At 45.5% G+C, this 19,953-nt stretch overlaps 2 protein-coding genes and 1 long non-coding RNA gene across 3 annotated transcripts in view; 2 read left to right on the forward strand and 1 right to left on the reverse strand.

Moving 5' to 3' along the window:
• LOC118547504 (olfactory receptor 2B8-like) overlaps positions 1–19,953 on the reverse strand; it is an 87,883-nt gene that overhangs the window by 26,350 nt on the left and 41,580 nt on the right. Inside the window, exon 1 of the mRNA XM_078055822.1 lies at positions 5,546–5,916. The gene's annotated coding sequence lies outside the window, so the exon portion shown is untranslated. Of the gene's footprint in view, positions 1–5,545 lie in introns of the transcript that reaches the window.
• On the forward strand, positions 6,036–13,557 carry ZNF165 (zinc finger protein 165). The gene is given in 4 exon segments (XM_036111029.2): positions 6,036–6,102; positions 9,109–9,592; positions 9,880–10,015; positions 11,878–13,557. Coding segments are annotated over 3 exon segments (1,452 nt in total). The 5' UTR covers positions 6,036–6,102; positions 9,109–9,181; the 3' UTR covers positions 12,783–13,557.
• On the forward strand, positions 15,742–18,596 carry LOC144379141 (uncharacterized). Its single transcript, XR_013441498.1, has 2 exons — positions 15,742–16,222; positions 16,886–18,596. It is a non-coding gene; the product is annotated as an uncharacterized LOC144379141 (long non-coding RNA).

Consider the following 19,953-nt stretch of genomic DNA (forward strand, 5'->3'; position numbering starts at 1 on the left):
TTTGAATACATCGTTAAGAACTCCCAGATGGCTCAGGACAACACAGAAACATACCATGGGGAGTGAATAGAGCACCCCCGCAGTCCTGTCCTCCTGAAGTAGACAGAAGTGATGTAACCACGTCACCGTGCATGAAAAACAGTAGAAAAGAAAACTATTATGTAATAAAAGGTTCAAATCATAACTGCAATGAGAGGTTAAAGAGAAAAGATATTGGTGAGGGTATGTGAGGTCAAGTAAAGCTTTGAGAAAAAAGCCTCACTTAATCTGGATCCTGGATATAGGTGATTTTTACACAGAAACAATGAGACTATTCCAAACCCACGAGGAAGCCTGGTAGGTAAGAAGGAGCATGGTGTGTGTGAGTAAATGTACTGAATAAATTAATCTGAATGAGTGAAAAGTCCAAATGAGGGATTGGTGGGAATGAGGGGATGGGTTATTTCTCACCCTAATGTTTTTTATATTTAGTCATCTTTTATGATTATATTGTGTGTACTTCCTATAACCTGTCTTTATTCCCTTGTGTAAAAAGTAGCATTTATATCTTCCTTGCATATATGTATTTAAATCTTATCATGGTCTACAAAGAATTGCCTGGAAGACTACTAATCCCATTTTTAAAATTAAAAATCTAGGACGCCTGGGTGGCTCAGTCAGTTAAACATCTGACTATCGGTTTTGGCTCAGGTAATGATCTCAGGGTCATGAGACTGAGCGCCACGTCGGGCTCCATACTCAGGGCAGAGTGTGCTTGAGATTCTCTCTCTCCGTCCACATCTGCCCCTCCCTCTGCTCGTGCTCTCTCTCTAAAATAAACAAATTGGGGCACCTGGGTGGCTCAGTTGGTTAAGCGTCTGCCTTGTGCTCAGGTCATGATCCCAGGGTCCTGGGATCAAGCCCCCCATCGGGCTCCCTGCTCAACAGACAGCCTGCTTCTCCCTCTGCCTGTTGCTCCTGCGTGTGCTCTCTTTCTCTCTCTGTCAAATAAATAATATATTTTTAAAAAATCAAATGTAATTAATTAATTAAATTAAAAATCTGTGCTGTTATTTAGAGTTGCCTATATGAGAAGCGACCATACCAGCAATTGATAATATTTGCCTTTGTGATCTTTGATTTGGAACTCATAGTTGATTTAACAGACTGTTTTCTGGGTCCATTGTGTTGCCCAGAGCCATGCAAAGTGCCTTTCTCCATATGCCATATGTCCCATAGTTTAAGTCATACTATCTAAAACATCTCTTCAAAGTTGGTAAAAAGGAAAAAAAAAGCAAATAAATAAAATGCTCATTTTCATATATGTAATAATTAAGAGGCAGAAATAAAAAGATTTTTTTAAAAAACATCCTGCTATAAATGTTTGTCTTCTTTCTTTATGATGAGAAGACCATCTACAAGTTACGCTTGTGTTTTTTACTTTTTTCTTATGAGACAGAGATCAGAAAACTTTGCTGGAGCTTGTAAGGACCAATGTAAGCAACACTGGGTGGGACAGAGAAGCAATGACAATAATGGACCAATCAAATCCCAATTTTCTATGTCTTGAAAGATCTTTGTATGCATCAGCTTTCTTAGTTGCAAAGAAACAGAAATCAATCCTGCTTAATTAAGCAGAAATAGAATTTAATAAAAGAGTGTTGGGTAATTCATAAAATTGCTAGAAGGGCTGGAGAACCAGTGTCATGAGCACGCTATGAAGGCACACATACAAGTTGTGTCTTTCCACAATGTCAGCTTTATTCAATCATAAAGCAAAGTTAAATCACAATTATAAACCAGGTTCTGGATTCCAAACTCAGTGACAATTCACCATGTGAATAAACTTGGCTTCTTTACACAGCACACAAGGCAGGAAGGAAGACAAGCCACACAACAAACAAGGTAACAGAAGGGTGCAGGAAGTTAACGAACCAAGTGCGAAGTCAGTTCACGGGCCCACAGTTGAGATAAGGCCTCGGTTTGGTCCCGGTCAGCTCTCGGCACTTACTGCTTATGTTCAAGCAGTGAACATAATTTAATAAATTCCAACTTATTTTTCATGGATTATGCTTTTGGTTGTTGTCTAAAATATAACCACTAAATTCAAGGTCATGTAGAATTTCTCCATGTTTTCTTTTAGAAGTTTTATAGTTTTGGATTTTACATTTAGGTCTATGATCCATTTTGAGTTAATTTTGTGAAAGATACAAGGTGATTTTCTTGCATATAAACATCTAATTGTTCCAACACCATTTGCTGAAAAAAGCTATCCTTTCTCCATTGAATTGCCTTTGCACCTCTGTCATAAATTAGCTGACTATATTTGTTTGAGTCTATTTCTGGGCACTATTCTATTCCACTGACCTATGTGTCTATTTCCACTGACCTATGCCATCTTGACTACAGTAGTTTTATAGCAAATATTAAAATTATAGTGTGAATCTAACTTTGTCCTTCTTCTTCAATATTGTGTTGGTTATTCTACGTCTTTTCCTTCCCATATAAATGTTAGAATTAGTTTGTCAATTATCTACAAAACAGCTTGCTGCGATTTCTGAGAGTTATGTTGAGTCAACAGATCAAGTTGGGAAGAATTGACACCTTAACAATTCTGAGTCTTCCAATACATGAACATAGAATCTCTCTCCATATGTTTAGATTTCTTTGAATTATTTCATCAGTGTTTTGTAATTTTCTGCATACAGAGCCTATACCTATTTTGTCAAGTTTATACCTAAGTATTTTCTTTTTGACTTTCAGATATTGACCTTGTAACCTGCAACATTGCTGTAATTGCTTGCTCCAGGAGATTTTTGTTTTTTGGTCTCTGGGATTTTCTACATAGAAAGTTTATATGTGAATAGAGACAGCTTTATTTCTTCCTTTCCTTTCTGTATACCTTTTATTTATTTTTGTCTTACTGTCCTAGTTAGGACTTCCAGCATGATGTGAAATAGTAGTGAGAGATGACAGCTTTATCCATTTTCTAATCTTGAGGAAAATATTCAGCTTCTCATTTATAAGTATGGAGTTAGCTGTGGTTTGCTGGGTGGGCAGGTGGGTTGTTTTCTGTAGATGTTCTTTATCAAGTAGAGAAAGTTTCCATCTACTACTAGTTTATTGAGAGTTTTTATCACAAACAGCTGTTGGATTTTGTCAAATGCTTTCTCTGAATCAAATGATTATGATTTTGCTTTTTTAGCCTGTTGATTATATTTGTGGATTATGTTGACTGATTTCCAAATGCTGAACCACTCTTGCATGTCCACTTGGTTGTTGTATATAATTCTTTTTATATGCCATTGGATTTGTTAATATTTTGTTGAGGATTTCTGCATCTATGTTCATGAGATAGCTTGGTCTGTAGTGTTTTTCTTGTAATGTCTTTAAATGGTTTTGGTATTAGATATAGTAGAAAGTTAGGAAGTGTTCCCTCTGCTTCTATTTTCAATAGATTGTGAGGAATTGGCCTTTAACTGCTTGACAGAATTCACTAATGAAACTATTTAGTGGGCTTGGTGCTTTTTCCAGATAGTTATTAATTAGGAAGAGCAAGGAGGTTCATTGGGGATGATAGAGCAGAATGAGCTAGGGAGAGAGTAATAGATTACATGGGGTATAGGTCATATGAGGTCTCATAGGCCATTTTAAGGACTTTAGGTTTTGCCTTGCCTGTAATGGGGAGCTACTCAAAGGTTTGAAGCTGAGGGCTAGTTTAGGGATTGAAAAATAATTTTCCCTCTATCATTCTGAGTTCTCAGTTGAAATCCCTGTAATAAAAGACATTAACAAGAGAAAAACAAACAGAAGTTTATTAACACGTATACCTCATGAGTACATAGGAAATACCTAGAGAAAAATGAGCAACGAAAAGAGTAACTTAGGATTTCATTTAACAGGGAAAGGGGACAGGAGATGTAGGCCTTTTAGGGGAGAGTAAATGATTTTTAGTAAAGATGAATGGGCCCTTAAGAGAACAGATGGGAGGTATGACTGATGTGGGAAACAAAGTCTAAAGAAGAATTAAATCTCCTTACTGCCTACAGCCCAGTGACAAGTCCTTGAAACAGCCAGAGTGACCTTCCTCTGGGATTTCAGCTGCCTTGGTGTTGACACTTTGCTAAAGCGGCAATCTTAGCTTAACATTATCCCGACGCCCCAGGATCCTGTTAAGTCTACTTTAACATATAAAAATTCCTTTGGAAACTTTATCTCTACCCCCCAAGATCTATGTTAGCAATCATACTCCAAGGACATGACCCACTGATATACATCTGAAGGGTCTCATGACTGAGTTCTTACTAAACAGTAATAAATGACCTTTTCCTAACAATAGCTAGCCCCCCTCAGGATCCTGGAAACCTTGCTTCCAAAATACCTTGGAGGCTTGTGCTGTCCCCAACCCCCTCCCAACGTGATAGCATATAATCAGTCACCCATCGCTACCCCAGTGCAGCTCTTTCTGCCCACGGGTCCTGTCCCCGTGCTTTAATAAAACCACATTTTTCCACTGAAGACATCTCAAGATCTCTTTTTTGGCTGTGGGCTCCAAACCCCATTTCTACATCACGATCATTTGTGACAAGTTTGTCAGGGTGTGGTGTCAACTTCTTTCCTATGATATGAGCCAATCTTCCCTAGCTGATGAAACTCCTGGGGAGGGTATTTACAACAATTGAGTTTATTCTGGAGGATCTGTCTGTAGGCAGATAAGGGAAAGTCAGAGAAAGCGTCTTTCCACATTTGCTTTTTTTCAAGTGCCTACAGCTCAAAATAATCAATGTATCAAAGGCGCATATTTTGAGGAGGTGTGTTCTGCTACCCTTCAGCAGCATGGCAGAACTTAGGCCGCAACAGCTGTTAAGAATAGACTGTGGGGAACACAGAAAGCAGCAGAGGGAACGTGTAAGAGGTTTACCGCCCTAACCAGAGAGAGTGCATCGGTCCATCTTTAGGAGAATGGATGCCATATTCACAGCCGGATTATTATACAGTAATGAAAATTAACTTTAACTCAACAACATGGATAAACCGGAGTGACCTACTGTTAAGTGAAAACAGCAAGTATCAGAAGATTACCTATGGCATGATGCCTTTTAGATGAAAAACAAGAAAATTAAACCATATGTTGCTTGACCACGTATACTTATCTAATAGAACTATTCCTCCAAAAAGAGAATAAACACATTTTATAGGGGTTACTTCTGTTGAACAGAAAACCACAGGTCCAGGTGGAGTTACTTGCCTCCAGAACAGCCAACCAGGACACAATTACAGTTGCAATCTCTTCAGGAGTGAAATTTTAAGCAAATCAATCAAGAATTTTCTGGTCAGCACCAATAAGGTCACACGGGCCCTCTTCATTCCCTTCTCCCCGCCCCCCAAGAAGATGAGGTAATCTGCAAGAGAAGGCCCCCTCCTCACCTTCCCCCCCACCCCCGCCAAGGGAAGCCCACCTTGCCTTGAAACAATGCTTTTCCTTTGGCTAGTAACTTCCTTGCTCCACTCTCTTTCCTATAAAAATCTTCGATTTTTGTACCACTCCGCGCTCCTCTCTACTTACTACGGCTTAATTAGTATGATCAGATCTTCTTGTTACTCGGTTGAATTTCGGTTAACACCGCACGTGAGAGGAGGTACTGAAAGAGCAGCAGTGAACGTAAGTCACCGTCAACATCCTAGTCCTCACACATTGGCCCACGGATTCGGGAAAGTCCACGTTTCGGGCCACGCACAGGCCGTCGTGAGTCCGGCTATAACCAGCCACGTTTGTAACCTGCGCTCCCGGAAGCCCAGGGAGGCTTTGCAAGGGTGAGGTCTGAGCGCGGTGCGTGGCTTCCGTCCCACTCCCCAGACTGAAGTCCAGGCGAGGCCGCGTTTCCCGCTACACAGGGGGGCAAGGACCCCACCCCAAAGCCCCGAGAGCTTCGCGAGCCGCGGAAGCTGCCCGGGAAACGGGAGTCAGAGCGCGGGAGAGACGCCAAGACTTCTGGGAGTCGCAGTCCAGCGCCAGGCCGCCTTCTGCGCAGGCTCAGGGCCCACGAGCACGGAAGCTTTGAGAGAGGGCGCAGCACCGTGCCCCCACCGGAAGTGTCCGATCGGAACCACCCTGTAGGAGAGGTGAGTCCGGGTTTGGGACCCATGCGTCCGACCTTTTGTCCCCTCCAAGCACCTAGTCCCTACGACTTTACTTCGGGATTGCAGCAGCCCCGCGGCGCCCTGGAGTCGGGGCCGCGGAGGAATCCCGAGGAAAAGTGGAACTGAGACTCGGCATTCGGCGGACACTGCGCCCGCCTACTTCCAGAGGGGCGGCGGTTTCCATGGTTACCCGCGCCGCGCGTTACGTCACCGCCGCAGGCGGGGCGGGGCGGGGCGCCGGGCCGCGGGCCGGGGTCACTGACGGGAATGGCGAGCACGGCGGCGACTTCGGGGGGCGGCTTCTTGCCTGGAGGAGCTGCCCGGGAGCCCGCCCTGACGCCCGCTTTTCGCGGGAGGGGTGCCCGCCTTCTCGTGGGGAAAGCGGGGCGGCCGGACACTGGATGTGTGTTGCCCCCGTGTGCCCGGGGACGGTCCGCCGGGCGGGCGGTGGGCAGGACTGCGGCGTGCTTCGCTGCGGGAAGCCTCCCGGCCGCTCCCCCGCACGCCCCGGCGCCTGCCCTCACCGAGCGCCCGCGCTCCCGGCTCGATCCTCCTTCCTGTCTGTGCCGGCGGCGTCGGGAGGCTCTCGGGCTTCCCTCCCGTTCAGCGAGTGTGGAAACGCGGAAACGGGAATGCAAGGCCCTTGACCTCCCGGAGTAACGGTCATTGAGGAGGAAGAACAGCCAAAGCCAAACGTAATTCGAGGTCACGGGTGTTACGCCGAGCTCCGTAGAGTTGTGGTGTGCCCTGCGGGCTCGTCGCACCCTCAGGCGGCGTCCGTCCCGCTTCCTCGGCTGTCCTCGGTGCCGTTTGGAGCTCCCACCTCGTATTGCCCGGTATTTGCTGCCCCGCGCGGACTCTCTCTCTCTCTCCCGCCTCCGAGCCGTTAGGATATCCGATCCCGCTACCGTACAGCTTGGCTAGTCCTTCAGTCTCCAGTTACCAGCATTTCAGCGTGTGTTATGTGAAACATATTTAGTTATTTAGATGTTTTTAATGCACGTGGGTTTTATGTCCTTTTTTCCCAACTGTTTTTACAAACTCAAGCACCATTGAATTCCTTACGGCTGTACATCAAAATACGGATTTTCCAGGTGTACCCATACTGACCCAGACAGTATCCCAGGAATCACTTTCTAACGAAGTTCCCACATGATTAATCAGCTGGGAACTCAGACTTTCTTGGAAACCATTACTGTACAACTTCTAGCCTTAGCTTGGCTTGTGTTCAGATTCTTAATAACGTACGTGTCAGTGCAACAGTCGGCACTCAGCTGCTGAAATGTGTAGTAGAAGGCCCCGCAAGACTGATAGTTGCATCCTGCTCTTGCACTCTAGGCTTCACATCTAAATTCCTGTTATTCAGTTTTTCAGTGCAGAAACCAGACATTCCCGTGTGCTAAGACTCAAGGAACTGGTATTTAATAACAAGACTCACAGTCGACAGATAAGCAAGTCATGGAGCTGGTTTATTTTATTTAACTTTATTGGTGAGATGATAGGACTTAATGTCCAAGATATGGACTGAGCCACGAAACTAGGGAGGTAGGGAAGGAACTGTTGGGATAACAGGAAACCTATTTGAGACCTTTGCGGAAGGAACTAGTTAACATGATCGAAGCTGTTAGCCTCTGGCTCTCAAGAAAAGTTACCCTGGGGCACCCAGCTGGCTCAGTTGGTGGAACGGGTGATTCTTGATCTCAGGGTTGTGAGTTCCAGCCCCACACTGGGTGTAGAGATTACTTAAAATCTTTTAGGGGCGCCTGGGTGGCTCAGATGGTTAAGCATCTGCCTTCAGCTCAGGTCATGATCCCTGGGTCCTGGGATCGAGCCTGCTTCTCCCTCTCTCTACTGTTCCCCCTGCTTGTGCTCTCTCTGTCAAATAAGTAAATAAAATCTTTTTTAAAATCTTGTAAGAAAAGAAAAAAAGTTACCCTTATTACTTAAGAGATTTATAAGTAATCCTAGGTCCAGATTTTGAATTAATAATTATCATTCCAAGCTTGCATTTTCCTCACACTTGTATAAGTATGGCCTCTCTATGTTTCTCTTTTCATATTGCAGTCCATCCTAGAAATGAACAACATGTTAATCTCCACAAACAGTATTTGTCAGGTCATTCTGCTCAGAAGCTTTCCTTGGCTCCCCAGTGCCTAAAAGATAAACTCTGAATTCAGGATCTTGGCATTTGAGGCTTTCTATGGTAGGGCCTTTGCCTCTGTGATTTCCTTATACAAACCTACTGAACTTTTTCCTTTCCCACTTCTGTGATCCTACCATTAACCGGTTCAGGCTGTTTCCTTGCTTGTAATTTCCTATTTTTCTCTCTCCCACATCCTATCAAATCCTTTCCATTCTTCAGAAGTTAATTTTTTCATTAAGTTTTCCTGGACCATTGCAACCTGCTAGACTTTGCACCTCCAACTTTGTGAAGCACTTTATTGTTTTTCTATGCTGGTCCTTGTTGTCTTTATGACTTACATATAATTTAATTGCATGTGGTATGTTAACATGTAGCATTGCCTTAAATTTATATATCTTATATTTATTGTTTCTACTTTAAGATATTTTGTTTTTATGGGTGCCTGGGTGGCTCAGTTGATTAAGAGTCCATCTCTTGATTTCTGCTCAGGTCATGATCTCAGGGTCGTGGGATTGAGCCCAGCCTTGGGCTCTGAGATGGGCTAGGAGTCTGCTGGCGATTCTCTCTCTCTCCCTCTCCCTCTGTCCCTCCCCCCAACTCACACACGTGCGCCCTCTCTATCTCTCTCTAAAGTAAATGAATCTTAAAAAGAGGTATTTTGTTTTTAAATTTAAATTTTAAGCTGCTTTGAGGTAGGAATTATGTGATAGTTGTATTCCACAAAGTATTTCAGTGCTTTTACATATAGTAAATGCCTAGTACACTTCTGTGTAATGGAAAATGACTATTTCTGTGATGTGATCTTTCATCTTCATAGACAGTAATAGTTATTTTTTATCCCTTAGAAGAGCCCTTGAAACTAAATAAGACCGTTCACAAAGCAGAAGTGGGTTTCCTGGTAATACATTTCATCCAAAAATGACAACAGAATCAAAGAAAGCTACAGCTCAGAACCTTCAGGAGAATGAAGGACTTCTGATAGTGAAGATAGAAGAGGAAGATTTTGTCTGGAGGCAGGACACTTGCCTCCAGAGAAGCGATCCCCTCAGGCAGGAGCTCTGCCGGCAGCTTTTCAGGCAGTTCTGCTACCAGGATTCCCCTGGACCGCGAGAGGCGCTGAGCCGGCTCCGGGAGCTCTGCCGTCAGTGGCTGCGGCCCGAGACCCACAGCAAGGAGCAGATCCTGGAGCTGCTGGTGCTGGAGCAGTTCCTGACCATCCTGCCCGAGGAGCTGCAGGCCTGGGTATAGGAACATGACCCAGAGAGTGGAGAGGAGGTGGTTACCATACTGGAAGATTTGGAGAGAGGCACTGATGAAGCAGTAGTCCAGGTACTGAAGGGATGGGAGATCTAAGACCTCCACATGGATGGAGTCCCACAGTGGGAGGAAAGGGCCTGAGATTGAACGCCCGGGGAGACCTGCAGGGGCTGTTAGGTCAGTGTGCCTTTCTGTCTCCTTTCTACCACATTTGGTGCTGTGCCACATTCTACATTTAAGTCAGACTTAATCCTTCTGCAGTTTTGTATTCCTACAGGAGGTTCTCTTTGTTTTTGGAAGATGTTCAAATACCCAGCAGGGATTCTCTCACAAGCCCAAATGTACTTTATTTTTCTCAGGTTCCAGTCCATGCACATGGACAAGAGATATTCAGGAGAAAGATGGTACCTCCTGGACCAGCACTTAGTGTCCAGTTGCAGCCAGTGGACCCCAAGACCCTTCATGGTTCTTCAGCACCCCTTCTGCTGGACGGTGGTAAGGGGCAGTATTGCATGCAATTCATGTCACTGAAGGAATGGCACTGTGAATGTCCCTTCTCAGAGTAGCCTCTGTTACCATAGGTGGTCCTTTCCTTTATCACCCCATGAAAAGTAGGGAACTTTTTCCCTATGTGTCATTGACCAATTAAAACAAAAACAGAGAGAGAATTTGGTTCCTTAACCAGAATATTTACATTTTCCCATTTGTTCTTCATCCAGAATATTTCTAAAACACAGGATATTTTTATGAGTAAATTAAAGGAAAGAAAAATAAATGCATGAGAAAACGTCAGGGAATAAGTAAAACAAAAGAAAAAGAGGAAGAAACACATCAAGAGAAACAACACATTTTAGTAGAGAAGCAGATACATAATGATATACTTGGATGTGGAATATAATTCACAGATACATAGAACAAGATCCACATTATTGTCTCTCTTATTGTATTTTTGGTCTTACAAAGCTTTCATGTTTTTATAGGAAGTCAGCATACTTCTGGTGACTACCTCCATGGAATACTCATCACTGTTCTAAAACTCCTCTTGTTTAAAAAGTTCGTGGACTCAATATTACTTTAGGTGTGAATGATCTCAAAAATAAATTCAAGAATAATTACAGTCAGTTTTGGGGGCACCTGGGTGGCTCAGTTGGTTAAGCATTTGCCTTCAGCTCAGGTCATGATCTCAGGGCCCTGGGGTCAAGCCCCAGGTCAGGCTCCCTTGCTCAGCGGGGAGTCTGCTTCTCTCTCTCCCTCTGCTCCTCTCTGTCTCTCTAATAAATAAATAATCTATAAAAAAAAAAATCATGATCTTTAAAAAATATATAAGTAAATAAATAGATAGGTAGATAAATAAATAAATCAGTCAGTTTTTTAAAAAATACCCAAATTCTGCTTTCCAGTTTGTTCTGGAGACATTGCCATCCACTCCATCCAAAATCATGCATTTCCCCCAGCCTAAGATCAGCATGGCCTAACCACCTTTCCTGCCTTAGCATATTCTAGACAAAGGAAACCCTACAACAAAGAGGGGGTGCTTGGGGCGCCTGGGTAGTTCAGTCATTGGGCATCTGCCTTTGGCTCGGGTCGTGGTCCCAGGGTCCTGGGATCGGGCCCCGCATTGGGCTCCCTGCTCCACGGGAAGCCTGCTTCTCCCTCTCCCACTCCCCCTGCTTGTGTTCCCTCTCTCACTGTGTCTCTCTCTGTCAAATAAATAAATAAAACCTTTTTTAAAAAAACAAACAAAGAGGGGGTGCTTGATTGAAGCACAATATAGACTCGTAAGTATAGTATAAATTTGTGAGCCAGAAGGCAGGAATTGTGAGGACTTAATCATAAATGGATTCTGGAAACCAGGCGGAGGAGTTCAGGTGTGTTGTGGAAGAAAAGAGAGGGAAGATTTCTGAGTAGGGTATAGGAAGGGACAGGATGTTAAGGACAGTCTGGTGAGGGTATTCAGGATGACTAGGAAGAACAGCTCAGAGTCAAAACAGTGGGAGGCTGTGACAGTCCCCTAGATAGGAAGAGTGACAAGGATAGTGGTAGCAGAAATGTAAAGAAGGGGATGTGTTCAGGGTACATTTAGCAGAAAGTGCTTATAGAACTTGATTAGCCGTGGACGATGAAAAAATGGGTGGGTGGGTAGATGGTTGAAGATTTTCCCCTCCACAGGCATTCTATGTGCTTTTCCAATTTTTCTCTTTTGTGTCCTTGTCCATCACACCTTTCACTTGAAAGGCCACATTTTTAGAGTAGCCAATTGAAGTACCAATATGTAACTGTCTTGTGTATATCTCAAATTTTTTTTTCTTCCAACTCAGCAAACAGATATTTACCAGTTTGTCTTTTCATTCTTTTAGATAATGAGAGTGAAAACAATGGATCCATGCCAAAGTTGGACATTTATGAAGAAATGGAATCACAGAGGATTCTATCAAGAAGAATTTCAGGATTCATGTCAGAAGGATCTGCTGAACCTCAAGACCTCTGTAAGTCTGCAGGCAGGTTAAAGAGGCAATGGGAAAAAGAATCAGGAGGGTCTCAGAGACCATCATCTGCTCAGGATGGAGGTTTTAGTAAAATCCTTACCCACAAAAATACACTGACAGGTGACATTAGCCATGATGGTTGTGAGAGAAGCTTAAACTTGAATTCAAGTGAATTGACACACCAGAAATCTTGTAAACACAGTATCTATGACCAAAGTTTCAAATGGAATCCAGATTTTATTAAGCATCAAAGAATTTATGCCGGAGAAAAAATTCACCAATATGGAACATCTCTCAAGAGCCCAAATCTTATTAAACATGCAGCAATTTTTAGTGGGGAGAAAACCCACCAGTGTAATGAGTGTGGGAAAGCTTTCAGACACAGCTCAAAGCTTATCAGGCATCAGAGAATCCACACTGGAGAGAGGCCCTATGAATGTAATGAATGTGGGAAAGGCTTTGGGGGGAGCTCAGATCTTATTAGACACCAGAGAATTCACACTGGAGAAAGACCCTTTGAATGTAAAGAATGTGGGAGAGCATTCAGCCTGAACTCACATCTTATCCTGCATCAGAGAATTCACACCAGAGAGAAACCCTATGAATGTAGTGAATGTGGGAAAACCTTCAGAGTGAGCTCACACCTCATTCGACACCTGAGAATCCACACTGGAGAGAAACCCTATGAATGCAGTGAGTGTGGGAGAGCCTTCAGTCAGAGTTCACACCTTCGTCAACACCAAAGAATTCACAAGAGGGAAAACCTGTTAATGTAAAGAACTTAAATTTTTATGGAAATGTGAAAGAAATAGCAACAAGAAAAATACTGAATAAAAAATATGGAGTGAGATGAATGACTGAAAGACCAATGTCTCTTTTCTCTCATTCTCTGGCTTACTGTTCTGCTTATGGTCTTCACCTATGGGGGAGAGGGGATGCTTTCTGTGAGACAGGAGTTTCCTCTCTTCTATTGACTGCTGAAGTCAAACCAGGAGAGCAGAATTTGGAGCATAGTCTATGGCAGTGGAGATAGAGGGAAAAAGGACTGTCTTGGGAAGTAACCATGATTACAGTGTGGCGGGGAGAAGATTCAGTAAAGAAGCTGATCATCAACACTAGTTAATGTATCTCCTCAAGAGAAAGTAGGCTAAGCCCTGAAGTGGAATAGTTTGAGCAATACACAACAGAGCTTTCAGAACATTACTTTAAAATGAAGGCACAACAAAACTAAATTAGAAATTCATGTCAAACAAGAGGACCTGCACACAGTGGCATTCCGATATGTAGACCAAAGTCTATGTCCAGAGGTCATGCCAGGATGTAAACCAGGAGAGCATCCAAGGCAAGAGGCCAGAATCCAGAGAGATTGAAACAAGACAGGAGAGGAGAAGTAAATTAGGCAGGAGTTGGGGTTAGAGGTAAGGGAAGGGAGTCACATTGAGTTCAACCTCGAATATGGAGGAGACAGACGGTAACATAACTTCAATCTTACTGCCACATATGTCTGGGTTTTGGCACCTCCGTGGGGTGAGTGGACAAAGACTGCAGTTCTGGGGAAGGGGCGCCTGGGTGGCTCAGTCGTTAAGCAAAGACTGCAGTTCTGGGGAGCTCTCTGGACAGAAACAGGGTTCTCTGGCTACTGACAATTGTGGAAGAGGGCTGAGGGAATTAGCACTAAAGGTAAAGGTCCTGAAACTGTTTCATTACTGCTGGCTGCTCTTCTTTCCAGAAAAGACAGTGTTCAGAGGGTTGGTATCCGAGAGAAGAATGGAGAGAGGAATCCAACAAGTAGGAACTCCACCAGTGATTTCAGGATATAAAGGCAAATCCTGCTCTACTGTTTTCCTGTTTGATAAGGCACGTTTTCCCTAATGTGAAAATAAAAGCAGCTATATAAGGCTTAAAATCCCATTGTATATATAATGTCTTTATCTGAAAACTAGCAAACAACCCCCAGTGTAGAATTACGACAATCTAACGTACAAAATCTTCCACCAATAGGCTTTATTTAAAAATGTCTTAGCATTTGTTTTTCAATCCTTGAACTAAAAATGTCCTGATAGCATCGAAGTAATCCAATGTGTGGGTGGGGGTGGGGCGGTATTGAATGCATAGTTTCCTGTTGCACACGTACTATGCTAATGCATCCTATGCCGTGACTGTTACAAGCGCTGTTTATGTGTTCCATTCTGTGGTTGAGAAAACGGAGCTGTGAGTGTCCTGCTCGGAATGCCTGAACAGCAAATGCTGGAACCAGGATTCAAACACGTGCTGTTCCCGGCCTCGTGCCTAATCCTTAACCTTGATTATGTCCCTGACAGAATCACCACATGACATAACACCAAAACACACGGCACTCGTGCACCACTACTTTAAAGTGGGGGACGGCGACAGATGTTGGCAGGGATGTGGAGAAAGGGGAGCCCTCCTACACTGTTGGTGGGAGTGCAAGCTGGTGCAACCACTCTGGAAAACAGTATGGAGGTTCCTCAAAAAGTTGAAAATAGAGCTACCATACGATCCAGCAATTGCACTACTGGGTATTTACCCCAAAAATACAAATGTAGGGATCTGAAGGGGTACGTGCACCCAGATGTTTATAGCAGCAATGTCCACAACAACCAAACTGTGGAAAGAGCCAAGATGTCCATCAACAGATGAATGGATAAAGAAGAGGTGGTATATATATACAATGGAATATTATGTAGCCATCAAAAGGAATGAGCTCTTGCCATTTGCAACGACGTGGATGGAACTGGAGGGTATTATGCTGAGCGAAATAAGTCAATCAGAGAAAGACATGTATCATATGACCTCACTGATATGAGGAATTCTTAATCTCAGGAAACAAACTGAGGGTTGCTGGAGTGGGGGGTGGGGTGGGAGGGATGGGGTGGCTGAGTGATGGACACTGGGGAGGGTATGTGTTCTGGTAAGCGCTGTGAATTGTGCAAGACTGTTGAATCTCAGATCTGTACCTCTGAAACAAATAATGCAATATATGTTAAGAAAGAAAAAAAGAAGAAGAAGAATGTAGCAGGAGGGGAAGAATGAAGGGGGGAAATCGGAGGGGGAGAAGAACCATGAGAGACGATGGACTCTGAAAAACAAACTGAGGGTTCTAGAGGGGAGGGGGGTGGGAGGATGGGTTAGCCTGGTGATGGGTATTAAGGAGGGCACGTTCTGCATGGAAAAAATATATATATATAAAATAAGAAAATAAAATAAAGTGGGGGACGGGGTTCGCACGTCGTTGGCCTTTCAGAAGGTGAAAGACCACACGCAACTCAACCGCAGCGCCGCCCCGCGGAGGCCACCACCGAGCGGAGCGTCTCCCGGAGAGGCCGGAGGCGGCGCTGTGCCCCGGGTGGCCGCCCCGCGGAGGTTCCCGCCGACAGCACCTTCCCCAGAGGCCGGAAGCGGCCGGCTTCCGCCCGTGGTGGCTACAGCTTCCGGCCGGGTTGTGTGTTGGCGGCGAGGGGCGCTGCGGGGCCTGAGGCGGGGTCGCGGCCAAGGCTGATGCCCGCAGCGCCCGTTTCTCCCCTCGCTGGGGCTGCTAGTGAGGTTCCGGAACAGAATTCCGAGGTGAAGGCGGCGGCTGCGGCTGCGGCCCGCCTGCCAGGCCCCGGAGCGCCCCCGGGTCGCCTGTGTTGTCGCCCGTCCGGCGCCGGCTGTGCGAGTCCTGGGCTCCCGGAGCGACAGCGGCGGCGCAGGCCCCGGGGGGGGGGGGGGGGGGGGGGGGCGCGTGGTCACCGCGGACCCTCAGACCTGCCTCTTGTGGGCGCGTCTGCCACGGGTGCCCGTTGCCGGGCCGGGATCCGCAGTCTTCTGTGGACTTGTTGTGCCGCAAACGGCAGCGTGTTTGGGTGGTATTTTCCTCTCCTTCCACTCGTAGCCGAGCTTCCATTCTTTCCGTGTTACTTGACTGGCCTGGTTTGCGCTTTCCGTCACGCGTGACGGGTTCACCGGGACTGTCGTTTTCCCTTGGAATTACTCTTTCAGTGAGGCGGTTTGCTGTTGTTTTAAGAGTTTATTTATTTGGGGGACTGGCGGCGGAGGGCATGAGAACCTGCAGCGGACGCCACCCTGAGCGCTGGGCCCTCACCCCCCGAGATCGTGACCGGAGCCCCCCAGGTGCCCCTCGTTCGGAGTTTCAGGATGACGAGTCCGCTTTAACCTCAGCAGAAGTGGTCAGCAGCCGTTGCATTTCTGTAAGGTAATGGTTTGTTGTGCCGTAGGAGGAGCCAAAAACATTCAGCCCCTGAGAGCCCGCAATGGGGGCAGCCTTGGCTGTGAAATCTCAAGGGACGGGAGGGACCCTAGGAGCTGAGAACGTGCGCTGCGCAGGACGAGCTCGCAGCAGCCAGGCGGTGGGTGCGCCTCCTGACCTCAGGCGGTTTTGTTACCTGGAGACTCTGGACCCTGCGAGGCTCGGAGCCAACTCTGGGGACTTTGCGGTCAGTGGCTGATGCCGCACCGAGGAGCAGATCCTGGTCATCGTGCCCCGGAGCCCCAGGTCTGAGTGTTAGAGGGTCAGCCAGAGAACAGGGGAGGCAGCGGTTCGGGGGGGCGCTTGGTGAAACAGGACAGCAGCTGTGATTAAATGCGTTACCGTCTAGCGAGGGAGAGAAGCGTCCGGACGACCGTGGGGGCGGGGCTGCAGAGCTTCCGGTTCCGCTCGCCAGGCCGGAAGTACTGAGTCGGCCTTCTCAGCCTCTCGTGCTGTCTAGTTTGTTTCTTTCTTCTTGACGGTGGAATAGACCGTGTGTCCATTTTTCTCTATTCTACGCCCCGAGAATTGTCCCCAAGGCGTCCTTCTAAGACAAGAACTCCGGGTCACTCAGAGTCTTTCACAAACCCGACCGTATCTCGTTTCCAGGCTGTAGCCGGGACGTGTGCATGGGAGTACTCAGAGCACACACGCCGCGGAGAAGCCACCGACTCCAGCCCATGAAGGATCTAGACCTCCAGGCCGTTCGCGAGCAAGCTGGGAGAGGGTGCTTGAAAGTCCTGCAGCCCATGAAGGATCTAGAACTCCAGGCCGTTCGTGAGCAAGCTGAGAGAGGGTGCTTGAAAGTCCTGCAGCCCATGAAGGATCTAGAACTCCAGGCCGTTCGTGAGCAAGCTGGGAGAGGGTGCTTGAAAGTCCTGCAGCCCATGAAGGATCTAGAACTCCAGGCCGTTCGTGAGCAAGCTGGGAGAGGGTGCTTGAAAGTCCTGCAGCCCATGAAGGATCTAGAACTCCAAGCCGTTCGTGAGCAAGCTGGGAGAGGGTGCTTGAAAGTCCTGCAGCCCATGAAGGATCTAGAACTCCAGGCCGTTCGTGAGCAAGCTGGGAGAGGGTGCTTGAAAGTCCTGCAGCCCATGAAGGATCTAGAACTCCAGGCCGTTCGTGAGCAAGCTGGGAGAGGGTGCTTGAAAGTTCTGCAGCCCATGAAGGATCTAGAACTCCAGGCCGTTCGTGAGCAAGCTGGGAGAGGGTGCTTGAAAGTCCTGCAGCCCATGAAGGATCTAGAACTCCAGGCCGTTCGTGAGCAAGCTGGGAGAGGGTGCTTGAAAGTCCTGCTAGCTGTCCCGGTTGAAAAGCATTAGGAACACCGCAAACGTAGAAACGCCACGCTGAACAGGACTGAACATCTACCCTCTCGAGTATCGCATTCCCGCTTAGGCAGCACTAACGAAGGACATGGTACAGAACAACATGATGCCGTCTTCCCTATTATATACCAGCATTCCTAACTTCATTTAAAAACCTTTTCAGACTGTTCTCATAAAATAAAATTTATCTTTATTTAACCTGTTTATATTTTCATCATATGTAATATCATGGCCTAATTTCTACTGTACATTTAGTACTTGCTCTGTAAAGTAGAACTTAATCTTTTGCCTTAAAATGACCTTTTCTGAATTTCCCTGATCATTTAAAGCCATTTTGTACCTCTTTACTGTGCCCTTGTAATGGAATCTATGTCATCTACCTAATCTTTCAGACTCATCTAACCCTGTTTGTTTAGTTTTTCCTTTAGTCCCTGCTGTCTTTAGTTAAAAAGTCACAAATCATTCTAAAATATAGATCTTTCCTCTTCAGTATTATCTCCTCATTGCCCCCATTCCCTCTAACTTCAGTATATTTTCATCTGTTCTGACTACAGTTAAAAACAAATTATTTTGGGGCACCTGGGTGACTTGGTTGAGCGTCCAAATCTTGATTTCAGCTCAGGTCATGATTTCAGGGTCCTGGGATCAAGCCCCACGTTGGCCTCTGCGCTCAGCGGGGAGTCTGCTTCTCCCCCTCTTCCTCTGCCCCTCACCCACCCCACCCCATACCCCATGCTCACTCTCAAAATAAAAAATATCTTTAAAAAAGATTATTTTGGGGCACCTGGGTGGCTCAGTTGGTTAAGCGACTGCCTTCGGCTCAGGTCGTGATCCTGGAGTCCCAGGATCGAGTCCCGCATCGGGCTCCCCGCTCAGCGGGGAATCTGCTTCTTCCTCTGACCCTCCCCCCTCTCATGTGCTCTCTCTCTCTCAAATAAATAAATAAAATCTTTAAAAAATAATAATAAATAAAAAAGATTATTTTTCTGTTACTTTCTACTGCCATCCGCAATATTTCTTATTTTCACCTTCTTCCACTTTTGATACCCATTGTTACTCTCATTGTTCAGTCCAAATCCCTTTTTGATAGTTGCTTTATTCATCTCTTTCCTTGCCCACCTCACCCCCCAACTCTGTACCTACAGAATGGGAGAAAATATCTGCAAACTATCAGATAAGAGGTTAATATCCAAAATATATAAAGAACTCGGGATGCCTGGGTGGCTCAAGTCAGTTTAGTGTCTGACTCTTGATCTCAGCTCAGGTCTTGATCTCAGGGTTGTGAGTTTAGGCCCTGTGCTGGGTGTGGAGACTACTTAAAAAAAATTTTTTTTAAATAAATTATTTATTTATTTGAGAGAGAGAGAGAACAAGCGGTGGGGTGAGCAGGGGCAGGGGGAGAGGGAGAAGCAGACTCCCCACTAAGCAGGGAGCCTGACGTGGGGCTCGATCCCAGGACTCTGGGATCATGAGCTGAGCCGAAGACAAATACTTAACCAGCTGAGCCACCCAGGCGCCCCAACATTTTTTTAAAAAAGACAAAATATAGGGGTGCCTGAGTGGCTCAGTCGGTTAAGCGTCTGCCTTCGGCTCAGGTCATGATCCTCGGATCCTGGGATTGAGTCCCACATTGAGCTCCCTGCTCAGCAGGGAGCCTGCTTCTCCCTCTGCTGCTCCCCCTGCTTGTGCTCTCTGTCAAATAAATAAATAAAATCTTTTTTAAAAAAATTAAATTTAAAAATAAAAAGACAAAATATATAAAGAATTCATACAACTTAATAACAACAAAAACAATCCAATTAAAACACAGGCAGGGCGCCTGCCTGGCTCCGTCGGTAGAGCATGCAACTCGTGATCTCAGGGTCATGAGTTCCAGCTTCACACTGGGTATGGAGCTTACTTAAATAAAAAAAAATAAAATAAAAATAAAACACAGGCAGAGGAGGTGAATAGACATTTTTCTAGAGAAGACATACAGATGGCCAAGAGATACAAATCATCAGGGAAATGCAAATCAATACCACAATGAAATATTATCTCACACCAGTCAGAAAGACTGGTATCAAAAAGACAAGAAATAACAAGTGTTGGAGGATGTGGAGAAAAGGGACCCTTATGAATGTTGGTGGGAAAGTAAATTGGTGCAGCCACTATGGAAAACAGTATGAGGTTTCTCAAAAAATTAAAAAATAGAACTATTATATGGTCCAGCAATCCCACTTCTATATATATATCTGAAGGAAATAAATGAAAACAGGGTATCAAAAAGATATCTGCACTGCCATGTTTATTGTATTATTCACAATAGCCAAGATGTGGAAACTACTTAAGTGTCCATTGATAGATGAA

Source organism: Halichoerus grypus, chromosome 9, assembly GCF_964656455.1.
Source record: "Halichoerus grypus chromosome 9, mHalGry1.hap1.1, whole genome shotgun sequence".
NCBI classification, from domain to species: Eukaryota; Metazoa; Chordata; class Mammalia; order Carnivora; family Phocidae; genus Halichoerus; species Halichoerus grypus.